General features: G+C 29.8%; 1 protein-coding gene across 2 annotated transcripts in view; it reads left to right on the top strand.

Moving 5' to 3' along the window:
* Nucleotides 1–12,536, top strand: part of LOC107442099 (carbonic anhydrase-related protein 10) — a 67,324-nt gene extending 54,788 nt beyond the window's left edge. Inside the window, exons 7-11 of one of the 2 annotated variants that reach the window (XM_087155639.1) lie at nucleotides 1,232–1,386; nucleotides 5,473–5,604; nucleotides 6,323–6,365; nucleotides 10,260–10,502; nucleotides 12,282–12,536. In XM_087155639.1, coding sequence (XP_087011765.1) covers nucleotides 1,232–1,386; nucleotides 5,473–5,604; nucleotides 6,323–6,365; nucleotides 10,260–10,279 — 350 coding nt within the window. In that variant the 3' untranslated portion in view covers nucleotides 10,280–10,502; nucleotides 12,282–12,536. The remainder of the gene's footprint in view (nucleotides 1–1,231; nucleotides 1,387–5,472; nucleotides 5,605–6,322; nucleotides 6,366–10,259; nucleotides 10,503–12,281) is intronic. The other variant, XM_087155638.1, reaches the window with a different exon arrangement.
* Nucleotides 12,537–22,692: the final 10,156 nt, after the last annotated feature.

Below are 22,692 nucleotides of genomic sequence, written 5' to 3' on the forward strand. Positions count from 1 at the left end.
TACAAATAAACTGCTAAAGAAATACTTTGATTACCAGTTTTATCTTCTTACCCTGATTGATACGGTTTTTTGCTGTCACGTATTTGTGACAGTCGGCGCGAAAGGGTTAAACAAGCAAATTTAACACGTTCACGCCGGGAAAAGTGAAAATACTGGTACAGGAAAAGAGAAAATACTGGTAGAAGAACTATTTCAATATTAGATAATATTCGGGAGGAGCTAATCTATTCTCAACAATAATAATTCACTGTAAGGAAATTTATCACGGCGAAGAAGCAATTCAATATAAAAATTGTATCCGTTGAAAACAATTGGTAGTTACGGATTTTTATTGTTCTCGGAAAAAAACTAAAAAATGAAATTTATTTGTTACCAGTTTTTACTCCGGTGCGCCGCCAAGATGAGAAAATCTAACGTGACCCACCGGTGGGTCACCACGGCGTGAACGTGTTAAGATAGAGAAGAGGTTTTTGTGGCAGACTGCCTCGCCTCCCCCCGAGGTAACATATATCATTCATAGCTGTCAACTTGTATGACCGTTGAAGAAAAGTTTCAACATTAGAGCTTTTTGACGTATTAAATCTTCAGTTTAAAGTTTCAAAAGAAATTTTCAACCTACCACGACAAACCAATAATTAAAAAATAAGTACATATGATTTTTTTTTGTAAACTATTTTAGCTATTAAATATTTAGGTAGTTCAATTTTTAGAAATTATTTCCAAATTTAAGTGTTGGTTTATTACCCTTTTGTAAAATCTCAGCAACCGTACATGTTACCAGGTGTGATATTTGAAATTAAATCTTTAAAAGGCATAGTTTTTCATAATTCAGGAAGAAGCTAAAACTATGAAGCTGTTATTTTTCCTAAATATATGTTATCTACTCTTATTTCTCCAAGCAAGAAACAGTCTATTATATATTTCATTTCGATTATTAAGTCCTGGTTGCAACTTGCAATTCATTCCTCCTTGAAGTAAGCTAGAAATAAGAAATTCACTTCCAGTTTTTTCTCGTTACGAGGTAAAGCTCCTTCCTGTAGTTTTTCTCGTGATGGTAAAACAGTAATGCATAATGTTTTGATTTAGATTATTTTTTGCAAATTTTTCTTTACCTAAATTACTAAATTAGTTAACGATGAATTACAGAGAAACTCTGTACATTGACTTTTCACTTCTTAATTTTATTATATTTCTCAATAACTTAGAATTCTAATAATTATTCGATTTTCAGGGGAGGAAGCCAAACTTCAACATTTATCTATTCATAATCTTCTTCCAGACACCCGATTTTTTATGACTTATGAGGGTTCTCTAACAATGCCCGGATGTCAGGAAACTGTCACGTGGATAGTGATGAATAGGCCCATTTACATTACAAAACAACAGGCAAGATTTATCTAAATATTATGGATTTATTAATGAATACTCGCATTTACTCAAGCTGAAGCATTATATGGAGCAAGTAATGCAGGATTTTTTTCTAATACTTTGTAAACCAACAGGTTATATTTTTACACAGCTTGCAGAAGTCCAGAAGAGAATCACGCATCATAAAGACTTAATTAAAAATACGCATTGAATTCTTCCAATAACTATTTTATAGCGATTTTTATTGTGAAAATGAAAATACTCAATCCAAATTTTGAAAAATAAGTATAAGAGATAAGATAAATATTGAACATCTTGATAAATCTAAAATGAAATAAAATTAGTCTTGAGCTAAGATAATCTTGAAGTCTGAAAACTATTGGTATTGTGTTACTTATTTTCAAACACATTATTTAGAAAAAATTGCTATTCAAATAAGAAAATTTTAATTTTCTGAATCGACACTTACTCGGAAAAATAAAAACAGGTCATAAAACATTTTAATTTTTAGCTCGCTTTAGGCATAAAATATTTGTTACTACTATTTATTACTTATAGGGGAAACACATGTTCATTAGTAAAAATCATAGAGACAATTTGTCCATTTAATCCTTGTTCCGTCTACCACTGAGGATATTTTACGACAGCACTGCGGTCGGTGTGAGCCGGGTTCGGAACTCGTATCGACCAGGGATTCGAACCTGGTTCACCTCATAGGGAGGCGAATGCTCTATCCCCTGAGCCACCACGGCTCTAATTAAATCATTTTATTTTATAACCGTCGTTGAACAGACGATCCAATTTTTTGGGTTTACGACAACTAATGTTCAACTCCGTAGCCTTGTAATTTTGAACCCAATCCAGAAGACAAGGAAACTCCTGGATCGAGTGTAGGGGGAAATTTGCCTCCGTGGAGGACTTTTTGATGGAACTAACCCGCATTTGCGTTACATGGAGAGGAAGACCACGAGATCCTCCCACGGATTGCCTGACGGCAAGGGGACTCTAACCCGTGATCCGTCTACCACTGAGGATACTTCACGTCAGCACTGTGGTTGGTGCAAGCCGGATGCGGAATTCGTATCAACTGGGATTCGGACCCGGTTTGCAGCATTGGAAGGTGAACGCTCTATCCCCTGAGCCATCGCTGATCTAATTAAATTATTTAAAATTACTTGTCCAGAATCATATTTCATAAATTTAAAACTTATATATCAAAGGTGGACTCCTGCTCGCTGAGCGGTATCGTCCGCCAAACCCTCCGTGGAGTGAAAGTATCGGGCTCGTACCCCGGCGCAACCCCAGAGGTATATCCGTACTTACTTTCTCTATTTTATTCTATCTGTCCTTCTACTTGACAGAGGCTTACAAGCCTTTTGATTGGTGACACAAGCCAGCAAATGTATGTTGTCCCAAAAAACCAATTACATATCAAAGAGTAAGCACGTTATAAATGCTCGTGGAATTTTGAAAACATTTGCTTACTGTATTGTGATTTCCCAGTCCCTTTGAATGTTGTAGATAGTTAGGTACTTTGGGTTAACAGCTAAGCCTAAGAACTCGTTGCAAACAGAATATAAATCAACCAGCTATCACCTGAATTTCAATGTGGTTTAACTCAATGAGAAGCAAATGCCCGGAATTCCGACTATGCCCGGAAATAGGCTAATATGCTGTGAATAATATACTGTATATAGGTTTTTAAATGCATATTGCTAGTAAAAGGGTAATATTTTATATTCGTTTTCTTTTGAATTTTAAAATAAATTCTGATTCCCTAATCCGTCTGCGAAAAAAAAAAGATGAGAAGCATCTCTTACCTCCATCACCTTCTAAAGATATAGAACAGTCGATTCCGATAAAGAGACAGTTTGCAATTGAAGGACTAGGGTTACATGCTTGTTGTTGTCTTTATTTCCAGATTCAGACCTAGGTCGCCTCATTTTTAAACGAATTCTCGAACCTCAGAGCTTTACTGCTATATATTTTTAGCATTTTTATTTTCGGTTTCGAAACTGGGTTTGATTCTTTGGTAAGCGAACATTTTAACCCCGATTTTCTGGGCTCATTTGTAGTGTCCCATTTCCGAATTCGACATTGTGTCGCATCATTTGAAGCAAATGCACTAAACTGTTAGCTTCCTGGCCATACAATTCTAGTACTTATATTTCCAGATTTACGCCTTTAACGTCTTATCGGAAGATTTATTATTCCTTTAAGAAATTGTTGTTGTTGTTAATTTACGTCGCACTAGAGCTGCACAATGGGCTATTGGCGACGGTCTGGGAAACATCCCGGAGGATGATCCGAAGACACGCCATCACAATTTTGATCCTCTGCGGAGGGGATGGCACCTCTGCTTCGGTAGCCCGACGACCTGCGCGCAAAGTCGAGCACTTTACGGTAGCACAGTTTAACGAGGACCAATACCGCACACACTCGGTCCCTACGCAGACTGATCCAAGTGGTCACCCACCCGCACACTGACCGTAGCCAGTGATGCTTGACTTCGGTGATCTGCTGAGAACCGTGTCTTAACGATCAGTCCACTGCGGGACCCTTTAAGAAAGGAATAAAAATGAAATAAATAAAAAAGCAGACTATTAGACTACTCTACTTGCCAACTTATATGTATTTTACGATAGTTTTAATTTTTGCATATAAATGTGTAAAACAACTTATGCTTTTTTTAAAAAAAATTTTAATTCTTGAATTGACTACCTTAATATGTAAAGAAATTTTACACACATATAAATTCATGATTTTCATAGGTTAGTGTGTTTAAGTGCTGTTTAACTCTATTGTAATTACACTAGCACTTGCGGAAGCACTTCTAGGAGTAATCATTGTAATGTTCTATCATTCTGGCATTATTTTATTCCACTAGGCAGGAAACCATATTTCTTTTTCACTCGCTATACAAAGTGATCCGTTATAGCAATCATTCACCGGTGTATACCTCTAGAAATATATACTCAGTGCCATGATGGCTCAGGGGATAGAGCGTTCGCCTTCCAAGAAGGTGAATCGGGTTCGAATCCCAGCGATGGCTGGTAGATACGAATTCCGCATACGGCTTGCACCGACCACAGTGCTGACGTGCAATATCCTCAGTGGTTGACGGATCATGAGTTAGAGTCCCATTGCCGTCAGGCTAACCGTGGGTGTTTCTCGTGGTCTTCCTCTCCATATGACGCAAATGCGGGTTAGTTCCATCAAACAGTCCTCCACGAAAGCAAATTTCTCCCAACACTTGATCCAGGAATTCCCTTGTCTTCTGGATTGGGTTCAAAATAACAAGACTACGCAGTTGAACATTAGTAGTCGTAAACCCAAAAATCGGGTCAGCTATTCAACGATGGTTATGAAATAAAATATAAACTCTGAAAGTTGTGGCTCAGAGGATAGAGCGCTCACCGCCTAATTAGGATTACCCGGTGCGAATACCAGCGACGGCTGGTCGATGCGAATTCCGCACTCGGCTCGCACCGATCTTTAGTGCTGACGTAAAATATCCTCAGTGGTAAACAGATCATGGGTCGCAGTAACCTGGCCGTTGGGCTAACCGTGGGAGGTTTCCGTGGTTTTTCTCTACATGTAACGCAAATGAAGGTTAGTTCCATCAAAAAATCTTCCACGAGGGCAAATTTCTCCCAATACTTGATCAAAATGCTCCCTTGTCTCCCGTATTGGGTTCCAAATTACAAGGCTCCGGAGTTGAATATTTGTTATCGTAAACTCAAATTTGTGTGAGCTGCTCAGCTACAGTTATAAAATAAAATATAAAATATGAAGTCAGTATATACCTTCATCTGAAAAATTCTTATAACAAAGAATTATGTTTCATATTTTAGTTACGATAAAAGTAAAGCTTATTTTTTTAAATAAATTAAAAATATCATTTCAATCAAGATTAGAATTATTCAATTTTCAGTTTTCACTTCCTTTAAAATTCGTTTCATAGATTGGCACACGATTTAATCCTGTGCTGAGGATGGACCATAAACTGCCAAACCGGAGTTCCTTTAACTTTTCTGAATTTATTCACCAAAGTTGATTTGGGAATCTTTTTGTTATTTTCTTTAGCCATTTATTGTTTTTCAGCTCTACATCCTCCGAAAACTCATGCAAGGAGCCGAAAATAACCCCAAAGCACCCTTAGGGAACAATTTCCGGCCCCCTCTACCTCTGAATCAAAGGGTCGTAAGAACGAATATTGACTTCCGAAGGAGAGAGGTACAGTTTTCTTTTATTGATTTTTATGAAATATATTTCTTACAAATTCTTCTTCAATTTATAATTAAGTCACATTAAACAATAAGATTTAACAATAAACGAAATTAGTAATTTTTCATTTATTTCTTATTTGAAAATTCACGAGAAAATAAATTACTTTTTAAAAAGTTTTATCAAGTTCAAATGGTTCGTAAGGTACCTAATATGTCATTATTTATTTTATTTTGATCGTAATCCCAAAAAAGATACCGTTACCCATTTTTTGAAGAGAAAAAATAATCTTGAGTAGCATATTCAAAGTAAAAATTAAGAAGCTACTTTCAAGTCTTCTTCCATAAAAAACGTTTTATTTTGATTTTTTAAAAATTTGCTAATTAACAATCAAGAGTTTTATCATGCAACTAAATATGAAAGTGTAATACAATTTTGCCATTCTGCCTGAATTAACGGGGAATTTTATGGAAATTAATAACTCAAATGTACCATTTGTCTACTCTATTAGTTCCATCTCTAGACTATATTCCATTTCATTATAATAGCGTAGAAGTCAAAAGAAAACTATCTTGAATTATTTTTTATTAAACTAAAAATAAAAATTTAAACCTTAAACTTTGGTGCGACGAAATAATCTAAAGTTCAATTTAAATTTTATTTCATAATATTTTCAAAGTACTAATGTTACAGTTATTATATCTGCTTTTAAAATGTTTTATTTTAGGGTAAGACATGTCCAACAATGCACAACAAAATGCGATATGAAGGTATGTGTAGAATATTTCAGATGCATAGTTATACAGTGTATAATAAATATATGCATATAATATGTATGTTGACCGAAATTAAGAGAATGTCGACTTTCACCGGTGAATGTCAACAATCACATAGTCGCTTTGGTGAATGTTCGATATATTCGTTATATCCTATTTGATATTAATTTATTCGTTGATATTATTATATTTATTTGACATTTTAATATCTGATGAGAATAAATTCGGAGAAATATCAATATTCGGAGTACTGGTTAAATGTATACTGGGCATTGGCACTTAACTCAACTAGTATATATTTCGGACATTTACCAAAGCTACTATGTGATTGTCAACATTCATCGATGGAAGTCAACAATCACCAATTTCGGTCATTCATAGCAACATTTATATAGTTATAGAGGGTATAATAAAATTGTATAATAATAAGAAAAAAAGATTTTTTTATTAATTTTTGTCAAATCCCAAAACTATTTACTCGAATATTTAGAGCTTAATTAGGTTATTGGAGCAAAAAGTAGTAAAAGAAACTTAAAACAAGATTTTTACTACATTTCCAATATAAATAATTGCTATTTTTATCAAATCCAAGGCCTATAGGTGAGTAAATATATAATTTAATGGTATAGCGCATAAAACACAGTTAATGCCTTGTCTAGCAATTATTTCAATTTTAATTACATGTAATACTTTTCATGCTTTTTTCTGATGTTGAAAATTAACATTACAGGTAGTAGAATTAGATACTTCAAAAATTCATCAAAATACCATTTTGATTATTTAATTTAATAAAACAATCTTCTCAATTAATTTTTAACTGCAATTTTTCATTGGGCCTAAGCATTTTAAAGTACCTAACCGGAAATCTGATTTCCCCACACTTTACAAAATTGTAAATACCTATGAGTTGACCCGGGTTTCAATCCCAGCGGTGACTAGTTAATGCGAATTTTGCTCCCGATTCACACCGATCACAGTGTTGACTTAAAATATCATCCGTGGTAGACGGCTTACGGGTTTGAACCCTCTTGACATCGGGCTAAACATGGAAAGTTTTCCTCTGCATGTAACGATAATGCGTTAACACTAAAAAATCTTTCACGAATGCTTCTTTGTCCCAATTCTTGATCCCGGAGTTCACATACCTTTTAGGTTGGTTCCAAATTGTCAAGGGTACGAAATTTAGAGATGCCAACTGCTCCGGACACGCCGAAATAATTAAAAAGCGGTAAATAACTACAATGTAAATTTTGCAAATATTTTACTACTTTTGCTTACTTTTTAAGTGGTATAGCATGCCATAAGTACAAGAATGGTAGAATGGTAAAAATCACATAAATCTCGGTGCGCTGCCGCGAAGCGGCATTAACCGATTCATCTGTAGTAATAAGTCGATGATGAGGAATAGTGAAGAGAAACGGAGATGGGAGGAAGAGGGGGTGCTCAGCACCAAAAAAATCGAGAGGGGGTTCGTGTGACATGGACAATCACGAAATGTTGAGTGGCATGGAGTATAATTAAATGACAATATAATCATAAACAATATTAAAAAAAAATAATCATGAAGATTATGATGATCGATATTATTAAGGGAGGTCTGGGTTAAATATAATATAATATATATATAATGTCTTTACAACGCACGATAATCAACCCAAATTGAATAAAAATAAGATGAAAATAAAATAGATATATACAATAGAAAAATAATCAATGAGGGAAAGTTATGTCGTGAGCTCTGTTACGGTGGTGACCCAGGCGTCCTGGTTGAATAACCACACTTGTCTTAATCATACTACATATTTGTTGGGGGCGACCCCTTGGGGTTGTCGTCCTCCTCGGTCCATGTACGTATTGTACTTATGCATGCTATAAGTACATTGGTTTATTGGTTTTATTGAAATTACATACATTTGCTGACTTGTGTGCTCAATATAGGCTTATAAGTCATTGTCAAGTAGAAAATACAGATAGAACAATTCAGAGAAAGACATCACAAAGAATACATCCAGGGTTACGGCGGGATTCGAACCCGCTACCTCCACGCTTAGGCTGCTATAAGTACAATTAAGTGGTGATTTTTATAAGCCTACGAATTATTTAGAAATAGTGGTGGATAAAAATCTACTAAATTGAATTTATTAAACCAAGAATCACAAATGATAAACTACCACTTTAAAATATATATTTGCTGTCCAGAGAAAGTTGGTATCGCTGGGAATTGTACATTGTTAGAACTCAGAATTGGGTCAGCTGTTCAACACCGGTTATAAAATAAAACTTAGTTGTAGTTTAGATGAAGATTAACCCCTTGGGGACGGGTGATTCAGAAAAGCATTCGTACAAAATCAGAATCAAGTTGTAATTAAAAAAAAAACGGTAACTTAAATGTAGTCGTTGCTAATTTGACAGACTTACTTTGCTTTTACTTTAATTATTGTTAGTTTAATCATGTATATAATCAATATTAATTCAAAGTATAACTAAATAGTTTTATTTCGAACAAAGTAATGGTGAATTAAATAAATCAAACAATTATAACTCCGCTCACAAGTAAACTGCTAAATAAATACTTAGATTACCAGTTTTATCTTTTTACCCTGATTGATACGGTTTTATGCTGGCACGTATTTGTGACAGTCGGAGCGAAAGTGTTAATCCTAGCTTGCCGGGATGACATACCTGCCAACTTTTAATCGCTTCCATTATGATTTTTCCCAGTGGTATCTAAATGGAATTCAAATTTCAATTTTACGCAAAAGAATACGTTGTACTTGAAAAAGCTTAAACTGAGAACTACGACAGTTACTTTACTTTTATTTACAAAAATTGGGCACCTGGGCCTCTTAGCGGCCCCTATCCCATACATCTAGAAATTTACAGAAAATTTATAGTAATAACATTTTGAATTTAGCAGTCGATGTGGTAGCTAATAGAAAAACAAGCACTTTGCTTGAGTAAATATAACATTTGAATATCTGATTCATCGAATCTAAGTTGACATATATAAATATAAACATAATTTGACATATATATACGTAAGTTGACATAAATAAATATTAACATAAATTGATACATATTTCACTTATTAAATTTCTATATTTTAACTAGCACATATTTAATTATGACATACATTGAAGTTCATTCGAATACATTGTGGTAGCCATAAAAAAAAATCAAGCCGTTCGCTTGTGAAATAATAAAACAATGAAAAATTCAATATGACAAATTGACGTTTTTACATAACATTAGAAATATTGATTGTAGACTTTAATTTAAAATAAAGATATAACATGATTTGATATGTACAATAATTGATTTTTGAAAAATGAAGAACATAATTGATGAAGAACTACGACAGTACCGCATATATATATATATATATATACGTGCTTAATTTTTTTAAGAATAGTGGTGATCAAAATGCCTTAAATATTAAGTTTATAAAATAAAAAATAATATATATTTACTACCACTTTAAATATAAAAATAAAATTTTACGCCAAATGCGTAAAAGTTGGCAGTTATGGGATGATACGTGCTCTTAAAAATCTATTTTCTCCTGTTTTTATATTTTAGGAGTAAATGAAATTTTTAATCAAGTCATGTCTTATCGCTCCAGTTTCCAGGGACAATTTATTTAATAATAATTAATGCATCATTTTCTGAGGCAACAATTCTGTTAATTTCCACAAAATATTCATTTTTTATTTTTTCTTCCATTAAGCTTGATCCTCATTACAAATTAAACATTTTGCTTTGTCCTAAAAGTAGTGATTTCCCGAAAAGGGAATCTCAATTAGAGAAATAAATTAATCATGCTCTTTCTGAAATCCATTGAAAGAATAAAATAAAATAAATACGATTTCTTTTGTTTCTTGTTGAAAGCTAGGAAATGGCGTCCATGAAGAAAGCTGTTGAATCAATGATGTCAATCTCAGTTCCTGGACAATACTCTTCCTGTATTCCCACCTGCTCAATTTCTGCTGTTTAGATCTTCTGTTTTTCTTTTTTTTCTACTAAAAGGTGTAGCCACAAATGAGCTCTTTCTAAGACGAAAGAAAGAAATCTCTAATTGAGTCTTTGATTTAATTCAAATACCTTTCAAAGGAATAATTTCAGTATTTTGAGGTAATTATCATTTAATGTTTTTATGCTTACACTGTTAAGTAATTCGCTTTTCTGTATGTTTAATAAGTAAAAAGTGGCTAAAATAAAATTCTATATAAGGCATTTCTTTTAAAAAATAAATCAGAACACAAGACTTCGCGATTCCTACATATTCTGTATACCTTATATATATATATATATATATATATATATATATATATATATATATATATATATATATATATATATATATATATATATATATATATATATATATATATATATATATATATATATATATATATATATATATATATATATATATATATATATATATATATATTTGACATATATATATATATATATATATATATATATATATATATATATATATATTTGACATATATGATTAGATATGAATAGTTTATGAAAAAATTAGGAAATGTTCAGGAAATTGGGCCATAAGCCCCGTCTGGGCTATGCAGTTGATTGTTCAGCAACAAAACGAAGAGTGAGTCTTTGGGTTAAAAAAAGGAGAGGCGATGGAGCGGGGAAGTTGTGACGCTGGAATTATGGCGGCAGTGGAAGGGATGAGAAGGAGTTCTTTTCCTCATCCTGCATATGTGTATATATATATATATATATATATATATATATATATATATATATATATATATATATATATATATATATATATATATATATATATATATATATATATATATATACATATATCCAGATATATCTGGATATATATACATATATATACACATATATCCAGATATATCTGGATATATATACATATATATCCAGATATATATATATATATATATATATATATATATATATATATATATATATATATATATATATATATATATATATATATATATATATATATATATATATATATATATATATACAGTCGGACCTCTATTTAACAAAGTCGCTAAATCCCGATAATAAGTTCGCTAGATAGAAAATTCGTTAAATAGAAAATCACCTTTTGAAATACTTAAAAGAGACAAAACAGGTTTTAAATTCATAAACACTAGAGATAATTAAAATAGCAATTAATATACCTTTATCTTGCAAAAAAGTATCTATTTTACAAATATTAACCATAAAAGAAATCTGCATGGAAAGCAAGAATAGAGCAAAACATTATCCAGTGTTACACTATCATGCTACATACATTTTCAACTAAAAAAAGCTAAATTTAAGCATAAAATTATATCTGCATTTATTATGAAAGTAATATTAAACATGCATTACCACATGCGTTCTTATGCTTAATTGCTACTGATAAAGTCCTTTAGTTATGTTAAAGTTTTTCGTTTGAAATACAAACAAAAAGGGAAAGGGATTTTACTGCTTTCTCTAAAAGTTAAGCGTCTTCAAAAATCAATTCAAGGGCATATCACCCATATAATGTGTTAACAAGTTTAAAATGTTCTGAAATATTTTTAAGAAATAGGGAAAGTGGATCAAATGTGTTGGCGGAACAGAAACCGTGAGAAGTAATAAAGAACTTAAAGAATTTTAATGATATCAAAACATCAGCAATCATATAAACGGTTCTCGAATTCTATTCTAATGTGGTATATAGAGGGAATCTTTAAAGTTTATTCTGCATTCAATTCAAGGTTGTGGCATAAAAAGATTACAGATTATATTAATGATTTTTATTTACTGAAAAAATATTAAAGGAGATAATAATTTGATTTTTAAAATTTTAGGAAATATGTTAGGAAAATGTAGGCATATTTCAGTATAAAACTTATTTCTTTTAATTTTTAGGTTCTTTGAAAGAAATCTTAAGTGATTTAACACCTTGGAGAAAGCTGTATTAATGTTCTAGATCTGGTTCAAGAATAGCAAAAGTGGGATCATTCTAGTTCAATAACAACTCAGGAAATTTTAACACTTGTATTTTGTAAATGTAAATTAGAACAATTGCATCAATTTAACTCCAGTTCATTATTGTGGTTATTCCCTGTACATAAACGTTGGTGGAACTTTTTTTACTGTTAAAATAAAGACCAATTTTCTAAATCTTGAATTTTTTATTTTACACTGTTTTAACTTTTGGGTCTTTGAAAGAAATCTTAAGTGATTTTACACCTTAGAGAAAGCTATTTTTATGTTCTAGATGTGGTTCAAGAATAGCAAAAGTGAGATCATTTCAGTTCAATAACCATTGATTTCAACAATCCCATGTGGAAAATTTTTGTAAAAACTTAAACTCACCTAACTTAAAAACTTAACTTAAAAACTTTTGTAAAACTTGTAGGCTATTTTTTCCTACACACTTTCAGTAACAATGTTTAAAAATATTTTTTATAAGTTAAAAATTTGAAATTTTTTTTTTGTTGATAAAAATAGAGAGTTACTAATGTGGAAGAAAAATTATAAAATTTATACAGATATAATTTACACTGAAGGTATACCTGCCTAATATCGTGTAGTGCCCCGCTAGCAAGCAGAAGTGCTGCAACACGAAGTGGCATGAATTCGATCAATGTGTGAAGTAGTGCTGGAGATAATTGACACCATGAATCCTGCAGGGCTGTCCATAAACCAGTGGGAGTAAAAGGGGGGGGGATATCTTCTGAACATCACGTTGCAAGGTATCCCAAATATGTTCAATAATGTTCATGTCTGGGAGTGGATCCAAGAGCACTCTTCTGAATTTAGACACTTCCGTTGGCCATCAAAATCCCCAGACATGAACATTTTTCAGTGTATTATACTGTGGGAAAGGTAAGTGGAAATTCGAGATTTTAATATATAAGAGCATTAAAATTGTCAAATCGCATAATGAAGTTAAATTTGGATAAAGAATAACATAATTACATGTTTAATAACAATTATATGTTTTTATTATTGTAATTCTGGATAAAAGTGATTTAAAATGTATGCTTAAAATTTATTTTTAATATTTTTTATACTAATTTGAAGTTTTTCCATCATAACTGGATACTTGTATTTAACTGAAATTTTTTTTCTATTAACGCTAAAAACATTATTATTACTTACGTACAACATTTTTAGTTTCAACAATGTTAGTTTCAAATTCATGTCCAATGTTAACGGGTTAGTTTCAACAATAAGTCCTCCACGAAGGCAAATTTCTCCCAATATTTGATCCAGGAGTTCCCTTGTCTTCTGGATTGGGTTCAAAATTGCAAGGCTACGGAGTTGAACTATAGAAGTCGTAAGCCCAAAAAATGGGTCGACTGTTCAACCACTGTTATAAAATAAAATAAAAACATTCTAAGAAATTTTAAAAGCAGACAACTGAACATTATTTTTCTAAGATAAAGTTTACCCATCTATATATATTAAATCAAAATATAAAACAACAAAACAATATTATATCAAAATAAAAATAGTTTGGTGACCACAAACAATTGATTTTAGCGATTTTTGCTTAAAGTCTTTGATTAGCTGAATTATTTTTTATTGTAAGCTGTAATAATTTTTTATTTAGCTGTAATAATTTTTTTAAAACCAACGCAAAACTAGCCCACCTTTCATTAGATTTAACGATGGGTTCAGCACGTGTGCTGAAATATGAAGGTTATTAATTATAATTTTTATTAAAAAATATATTTCAGCACGTAAAAAGTATCCAAAAGTCAAAATTATTTCTACTCATAGAAAATTAAAAACACATTTGAATAATCATTTATTTAGATGTAATAATCTAAATAAATGTAAAGATCTTTCTCCTGACCTTTTCCATTTCATTTTAAACTTCTTCTGCGCATTATAATAGGGGGCGACGTTTTTTCAGTTTTTAGTGTTTTCTTTTCCTCTACTTGCTTTTGAAGTTGATGCTTGACCTGTGACTTAGTGAGTTTTAATTTTTCTGATGAATTTGATTGATTTTCTTTTCTTAATTTGATAATTATTTTGAATGTATCTTCTTTTTCCTGGACCTCTTTACAAAACCATCGGGGTACTGAGGGAGATATTTTAAGCATTTGCTTCTCCCTCAATTAGAAATGGTTTTGCTTTTAATGGCTACCGAGGCCGGTACCCCCTGAAGACGTCGGCTTCGGTGGTCATATTTTTATTTTTATTTCATTCGTGTCTTGTATTATTTAGATGTAACACATTTAACACATTTTGCTGTGTTATTAAGATGTAATTATTCATTAGTTAAACGAGCACAAAGCTAGCCCACCTTACTTTCGAATTTGATTAGTGAAATGTTTACGTGTGTTTGGTAGTATCAGGATACAATAAAGAAAATTTGAAACAAAGAAATGTATTTTTTTGAGAAAAACTTTTTTTTCAGTATTTAAAAGAAATAGTAATGTTGAGGACTTTTTACTAATTTTTGAGGCCCGAAGTTGAGGGCCTTAGGCCCATGCCTATTGGGCCTAGGCGATAATCAGGTCCTGCAGTAGTCTTGCAAATAAAGTTAATCCCGAGCACCACCTGTGCTCACAGCCATTGCTTTTTATTTTGTTCTGTTTAAATTTTTTCGTCGTTATTTATTTCAGTTTCTTCAAAAGCAGTTCTTTTCAGAACTAAGTCTCTTTTTTCTGATTCAAATTTTTAAATTTTTCTCCTTTTTTTCTCCTAAGATAAAAAATGTGAGGCTTATTATAATTTCAGCTCAGAGCTGAATACTTATATATGATTATATGTATATATGTATTTTAGTATAGATTTTTAATGTGTTTAAACTAAACTAAAAAAAAACATTGAAATTACTAACTTTTTAAAATAATCGGAACAAAAAATTATATCAGTTACTTCGAACAACTTACATCTAGATAATTATAAAAATACATACATATTTAATGAAATTTCTAATTTTAATATTCTTAAAATAAAAAGGGCTTTGGTTTTTTTTAATAAAAGTTGTTAAGTAGAAACTAAACAGTTTGTCCCTAATAAAAGTAGTAGACAGAAAGAAAAAAAATTTTTTTTTTTAAGTTGTTAATATCATAAAATATTCACTGTGTCAGGGCTCGAAAAAACTCAAAAATTTTACCCGTCCCCGAGGACGGCTTGTCCAACAATGTACCCGTCCTCCTTTGAAACTAACCCGTCGCTTCTAAATAAATAAAAATATAATTTTCTCTTATTTATTACAAGCATTTAAATAAATTGCACAATGAATTAGTAGTTACTAGGATTACAATTACTAGAATTACAATATACAGTAATAAAAGAAATATTAGGTTGCTAATAGTAACCTAGTATTAGACGGGTGGTTTTTCGAGCCCTGCACTGTGTAAAACTAAGAACATTTCTCTATTTTCTCAATGAAAGGTGCAATTCGAGTGTAGTGCTGCCATCTAGTAATCATTATTAAGGACTAAATTTCACTCAGGAAGCTTTGGTTTCATAGCACCTTGCGCATTTAGAAAAATAAAAAAAATAAATAAAAAAATGGTTGGAGGTTAACTGGAGAAGGATTTATTTCAGGAACGGAGTCAACTACTATCTTAAGGTAATTAAGAAGAATAAAATGATAATGGCCTTATATGAGAGAAGGTTTCAAGCAAAATAATAAATAAAAAAAATATCAAAGAATAATTTAATGCATGATTAAGTACAAAAATCATTTGTTGATAAGCAACTAAAACTAATGGCTGTTAAGAAAAAGAATGCTGCTCGAATGAAAATTTTTTTCGATCTTAAAAATATTGGTTGTTTTAATCAAATATTTTATAAATGCAAATATAAAATTATCCTAACATAATTTGAAAAATTTGTTCACAACACATAAAATGATTTTTATTAAGCATACAGGCTGTGCCAAAAAATGTAATAATGAATTTGTAGCTTATAACTATTATTTTGGTTTTTATATTCAATAATTGCACAAAGTTTTGGAAACCTGGCTCAAACATTTATGGAGATAAAGACATTTTTCATAAAAAACGAATAATTTTGTCTCTCATTATTTTCGCTATAACTCTAAAAAAAATCAATAAAATTAACCAAAACTTTTGGATCAATTTAAAATTGATTACAAAATTATTGCTTTAAAATTTGAGAAAAAATCGTTAAAAACTGCGCATGAGTAATTAAAGTACTTCTTCTATACTGCGCATGCGCGGAAAAAAAATCAAAAAAAAAAAAAAAAAAAAAAAAAAAAATTCTTTAATTTTATAGTGAATCCTATTTGTCAACTTATAAAAGTCTGATTTGAATATGTTAAAAATTTAGAAAATTTCAAGCAATTTTCTAAAAAGTTTTTTTTTTTTTTTTTTTTTTTTTTTTTTTTTACCATTACAAAAGAAAGTTCAAAATAATAAGGTGTATTCCACGAATATCATTTTGTACTATTAAACAAGATTTATCAAAAATGACACCGGCATTGTTGGGGATCATTCACCATAAAAGTTTTTTTTTTTTCTTTCGCATATTTTATTTTCTAATAATACCACACTTTGTTGTCCGGATCATCATTAGAAGGATATTATCATTCGTTAATAAGTCTTCTTTAATAGTACAAAATAATATTTGTGAAAAATCCCTAATTATTTTTATCTTTCTTTAATTAAGAAAAAAAAACTATTTAGAAAATTCCTTAAAACTTATTTAGTTTTTAAGATATTCAAATCTGACTTTTCTTATACGTTGCCAGACACGATTCATAACAGGTTAGGAAAGAAAAATCATTAAATTTTTTCCGCTCACGCTAGTATAGTTGAACTATTAAATCTTGCACAATTTTAATGATTTTTTTCTCAAATTTTAGAGCAATAATTTTGTAACCAATTTTAAATTCATCCAAAAATTTCGTTTAGTCTTATTGAATATTTTTGAAGTCAAAGCAAAAAAAAAAAAAAAAAAAAAATTTTACCGGGTCAAAAAAATTAGTTTTTTATAAAAATGTCCTTAAATATTTATGCTAGGTTTACGAAATTTTGGGCAATTATTGAATATAATGACCAAAATAACAGTTGTAGGGTACAATTTATTACTGCATCTTTTAACATAGGTTGTTCAAAAAAATTTTTTTTTCCGTTTGTAATTTATAGATGGTCCCTCAAACCCCTTAAGAAGTTTTAAACTTCATTGATGTATATGAGAAATAGCACGATCTAAATATATCTAAATTTATAAACTATTTCTTTCAAGTATTTTTTGGGAAATGTCAAAAAATGTGTTAGTATCGAAGTGTTTCCGTTATTTTGTCCAGTCCCTGTATAAACAGTATTAGTTACTCGATTTATTTATTTTTTCCTAAATGTCTTAAATAATAGTTTTAAAAGAATTCCATTAGCTGTTAACCCTTTGGCGCAGAATTTTCATTAAACATATTTTCTTACTTTTTTCATTGATTTGTATTAGGTCAAAACAAGTGAGAAAAATATTTAGCATTTTCATAATTTATGGTCATAAAATACAGCATATTAACCCAGTGTACATTTCGGCGATAACGATTTGCCTGTTCCCAGACAATAGTCGTCCAAATTTTCACGCATCCACAGTTATTTAAATCTATGAGAAATAAATAATTGAAGTTTCTCTAATTTTTAAAATAAATTATAGTTTTGAATATAAATGAGAAAAAAAATTTTTTTTTTCGGATTTTATCTTTTAGTTCTAAAATGATTCTATCTATTAGAACAATAATCTAACAGTTTTTTCATAGTAACTATATTAGAGTAAATTATATAATTAAATATCAAAATTTAGTTTTGTTTGTACTTAGGACCGAGATATGTAAGAAATTTTATATCGTGATATATGTTTGTCAGATATTGCGATATAACATACGCTCGAATACTGTTTCTATTGAATCATAGCTGCACAATCAGAAATTTTAAATGTGTATAAAGTGAAAAAAAAAAAAAAACTAAATTAAATATATAATATAAAAAATATAAATTGTAAAAAAGGCTTTTTATAACATCAATAACATTGCTTATTACTTTTAATTAAAACAGTGAGAAGGGATTGACTTAAGACTGGATTCTAAAAACAAGCTTAAGCTTAGTTTAAAAAATTTTCAGTTAGAAAATCAAGGGCGCCGGCAGAACAATGTAAAAGGGGGTGCAATCCTCGAACAAAAATATTTAAAACAAAAACAAAAAATATTTTTTGTTTTTGTTTTAAATATTTTGTTATTATATTTTGTGTTGTTATTACATATACTTCCATCTGTTAATTTTTTTAAGATACATTTTTTCATTGTTAACAAGATATTAAAAAAAAAGTACGAATTTCTTGTGCTTGCAAATTTTGACACGATAAACTGTATTGATGGCGCTGGCATAGCTACTGACTTTGAAACACAAATAACTACAAACAGTAGTTTCGTATACTAACGTGTTTGTGCACGCTTAATATTGATATTTATTGTGTTGATGAAGTTTCACAGTTGTGAGAAGTCAGTTTGTGTTATACACCTTTGTTAAACTAAATAACTAATAGAAAATATAATGTTATTTATATTTTATTAAATGAAATTTAAAAATAAAGCTCAGATATTTGACAAGTTTGTGCATGCTCAGTGTGCATAAGAAAAGAGTTAAAGACGACTCAGAATTCATTGAAAAAGTTATAAACAGATTTGGACAGCAAACAAGACGATTACAATTCTTGTTTGATTAAACAATTTTTTAATTGTTATGTATCAATAATTACTTAATTATTTGTTTTTGAATGAAAATATTTTCAATAAAATTTTTTTATAACAATATTGTTTTTCTGTATCTCTATAACTGTTTTTATTTTTTTTAAAGCCAGGGTGTTGCGAGCGCACCCTCTTGCACCCCGCTGGCGGCGCCCTTGTACAAAATTTTTTAGTTATAATTACACCCCTTGACAAGATGCAACCCTTTGACACAGATGGGACATCGGTCTCCCTTTTCTATATTTTTTTCTTACGCTCTAATAACAAGCAAAAATTCATTTCGGTATTTTTTAATTATGAAAATCAGACTAATAGTTACTAAAAAAAATATCCGTTAGGTTATCGGAATCATATTTGTTCTAAAATATAAAATAAAAAAAACGCAGTTATATTTTATTATTTCCTTCATATTCAAAAATTTATGAATAATATAATTTGTAAATTTGTACACGATGCATGTGATTTAAACAAACCATTAAAAAGCAGTTTAACAAACATAATTTTATTTTAAAACATGAAAAATAAAATTTGACAATCTCATATCGCAAAGTCTGAGAAGAAGCGAAGAACAGGAAAAAAAATGTAAAACAAAATAATTATAAATGCAAGAATCATGGCACGCCAATGAGTCGCCTTCAACAAAACTAAGGAAAATTCAATGATGAACAATTATTTCTTTTATATCTAAACTGCAAATTTAAAAAATAATGATTTGGAAATGGAAGATTTTTGGAAGATTTTATTTTTAACGAATAAACGGAAACAGGTGTATATCATTACCATTAATAATTAAAATGCTAAATATAATATTTTTCATTTAAATTAACCTGAAATTAATATTAAACATTGGAAAAAGTATGTAATAATATAAAATATTTAAAAAACGACATTTGAAAAATCGATCTTAATTAAAATCTTAAAGTCTTATTTAAAATATTAAATCTTATTTAAAACATTAAAGTTGGATTGAGTAATTACCGAATAATAAATATAAACAATAAATAAATCTAAATATAAACTAAGTTTTAATTTTTTCAAAAAATAAATATAAACTTAGTTTTAATTTTTAAAAAATAAAAACTATCAAATTATTCTACTTATTTGCATTGAAAGAATTAAAAAAATTAATAAATAAAAAAAAGTAAGAGCAAATTTTTATATAAATATAAATTATTTAAATAAAAAATTGATCCTTTAAATTGTACTGCTTAAAATGGCTAATGTTAAAAAAATGAATTTTTTTCATGAACAGATTGAGTTTTGAACGAAATAATGCACGGTGATTCCTAAATAAAATAATCTATTAAATCAACGTTGTTAAATCTCGACAAAATATTTACGAAATGATGCGCGGAGATCGAAAAACAGCAAAAGTCTCACTAAAAATAATCTTCCAAAAACGTAAAATCCCAAAGAAAAGAAGAGTCTTAAAAAAAAAACAATGCATTCTGTTCTATTAGCGGCGCTGATCCTGCTATTCACTTTGGAGGAAACTGTTTTTCACTTTGCTTCGTTGCGATGAAATATGCGCAACGAATTGTTCCAAGACGGATATTGTGCTCCACGAACTTGAACACAAGCATACGGAGTGGCTTGTATAAATACAGTACCTCTTATCTGAGCTGAATTAGCTACATTATCATAAGAAGCATAAAACTAATCAAATTAAATCAAAATTTACATAATTTAAATATTTGAAGAAAGTTATTTAAAATAGGAAACTAATTCCCAGGAAATACAATCATAAATGGATTTGTATTGATTTAATATATTCAAGTAAAAGTTAGAAATAAGAGCAATAAAATTAAAATAAAACAAAGAGGTGTTAAAAGTTAAAATTGTAGCTCCAATTCGATAGAAATTAAAAGCAATAAATGCTAAAGCATGAATGCGGTAGCTAGTGAAAAGAAATCAAAAGCGAACAACACACGCGAATTAAAATTGAGTCAGAGGGGTAGGAGTAAGGTTAGTATGAACCTTCATCTATTTGGACTCAAATTAGAATCAAGTTAGCATGTTTTATATACTATTACGGAATTAGTATATTTAATATTTGTAGTGTTAGTTTCGCCACAGAGTAAAACTTCTTTCATTTACCATTTTAAACAATGGTTTGTGTTTTCAGCAAGCTTAGAAAAATCGTTTTTAAAATCTTTGAAAAATAGTTAAGAAAATCATTTTATTTTCTTTCACTTCCTCGAATTCTTCATATAAAGTTTTAATAATAATATTTTTTTAAAAAATCACAGTTCGTTTCAGTCAGAAGTAGTACTTTTATTTTCCCGGGCAAACGATTACAGACAATGAAAAAGTTTCTGTCGAACCATTGGAGAACGATCTAATTATTGTTCCGTCACGTCGTCATCCGAAATGATCGGCGTCGTGTCGTATGATGATAAAGCGCTCCAAAAGTATGAGAACTCAAAAATAGAACAGTAAAAAGAAGACTAAGTTCTTCGGCTCAGAAGAACTCCATTTAAATCGGGACTAAGTACAGTATATTAAGCTCAAAAATAATGTAGAGATTTTGTTCTCTAAAAGGAGAAAAATAATTCATAAATCTTATGAATACATTTATCAACAAAAAAAAAAAAGAAAAAAAATCAATTTAGCAAATTTTATTTTTATTATATCGATAATGAACTATAATAATCAAGATGATTTGGAGTGATCCCCCGAAGATAAATTGTTAGTAAAATAACCGAATTTTTATAGTTATCTTAAAAATTAATTTTTTTATTAGGTTAAAACGACAAAAAAAAAAAAAATTTTGATCAAGCGTTCCTCTTTTAACAATTTTTTTTTCAAATGGGAATTTTCTAAGAATTTTTGGAAATTATTCAAAATATTCTATGCCCTTCAACATTGCTAGTGATCTTATTGTACTTATTTTCTTTGTTTTTTTGTTTAAACACCTCAAATAATTTTAATTCCTTACACTAAATCTTTGTTTGAAATGTGTTGAATCCCCCCCCCCCTTGAAAGCTATGCAATCAGCATTAATTGCCGTAGTCATCAACTTTTCCAAACCGTCGTTGAGCAGCCGACCCAATTTTGAGATTATGACTACCTGTTCAATTTCGTAGCCAATGTTCAACTTCATAAATAGTAAGGTATCCAATTTTGACATCATTTTAAATATAATTTTACATCGTAAAACACAAAATCTGAAGGAAATGGTTCGAGAAAACGAGTTTTAAAGATACGAATTTATTAAAATTTGATTTCTCAGGAATTATTCGACCGATTTTGTCCACATTTTGAATTTTGCCATACAAAACTACATTAACTAAAACCGTTGTAAAGATTTTATACCTTTGTTCTAGTAATTCTTAGGAAAACGAGTTTTGGACATACGAATTTATTAAAATTTGATTTCTCAGGAATTATTCGACCGATTTTGTCCATTTTTTGTATTTTGCCATACAAAACTACATTAACTAAAATCATGTAAAAATTTTATACCTTTGTTCGAGTAATTCTTAAGGAAACGAGTTTTAAACATAGGAATTTATTGAAATTTGATTTCTCAGGAATTATTCGAACGATTTTGTCCACTTTTTGTATCTTGCCATACAAAACTACATTAACTAAAAC

This window comes from Parasteatoda tepidariorum, chromosome 12, assembly GCF_982258835.1.
Source record: "Parasteatoda tepidariorum strain Cologne lab strain chromosome 12, Ptep-v5.0, whole genome shotgun sequence".
NCBI lineage: Eukaryota > Metazoa > Arthropoda > Arachnida > Araneae > Theridiidae > Parasteatoda > Parasteatoda tepidariorum.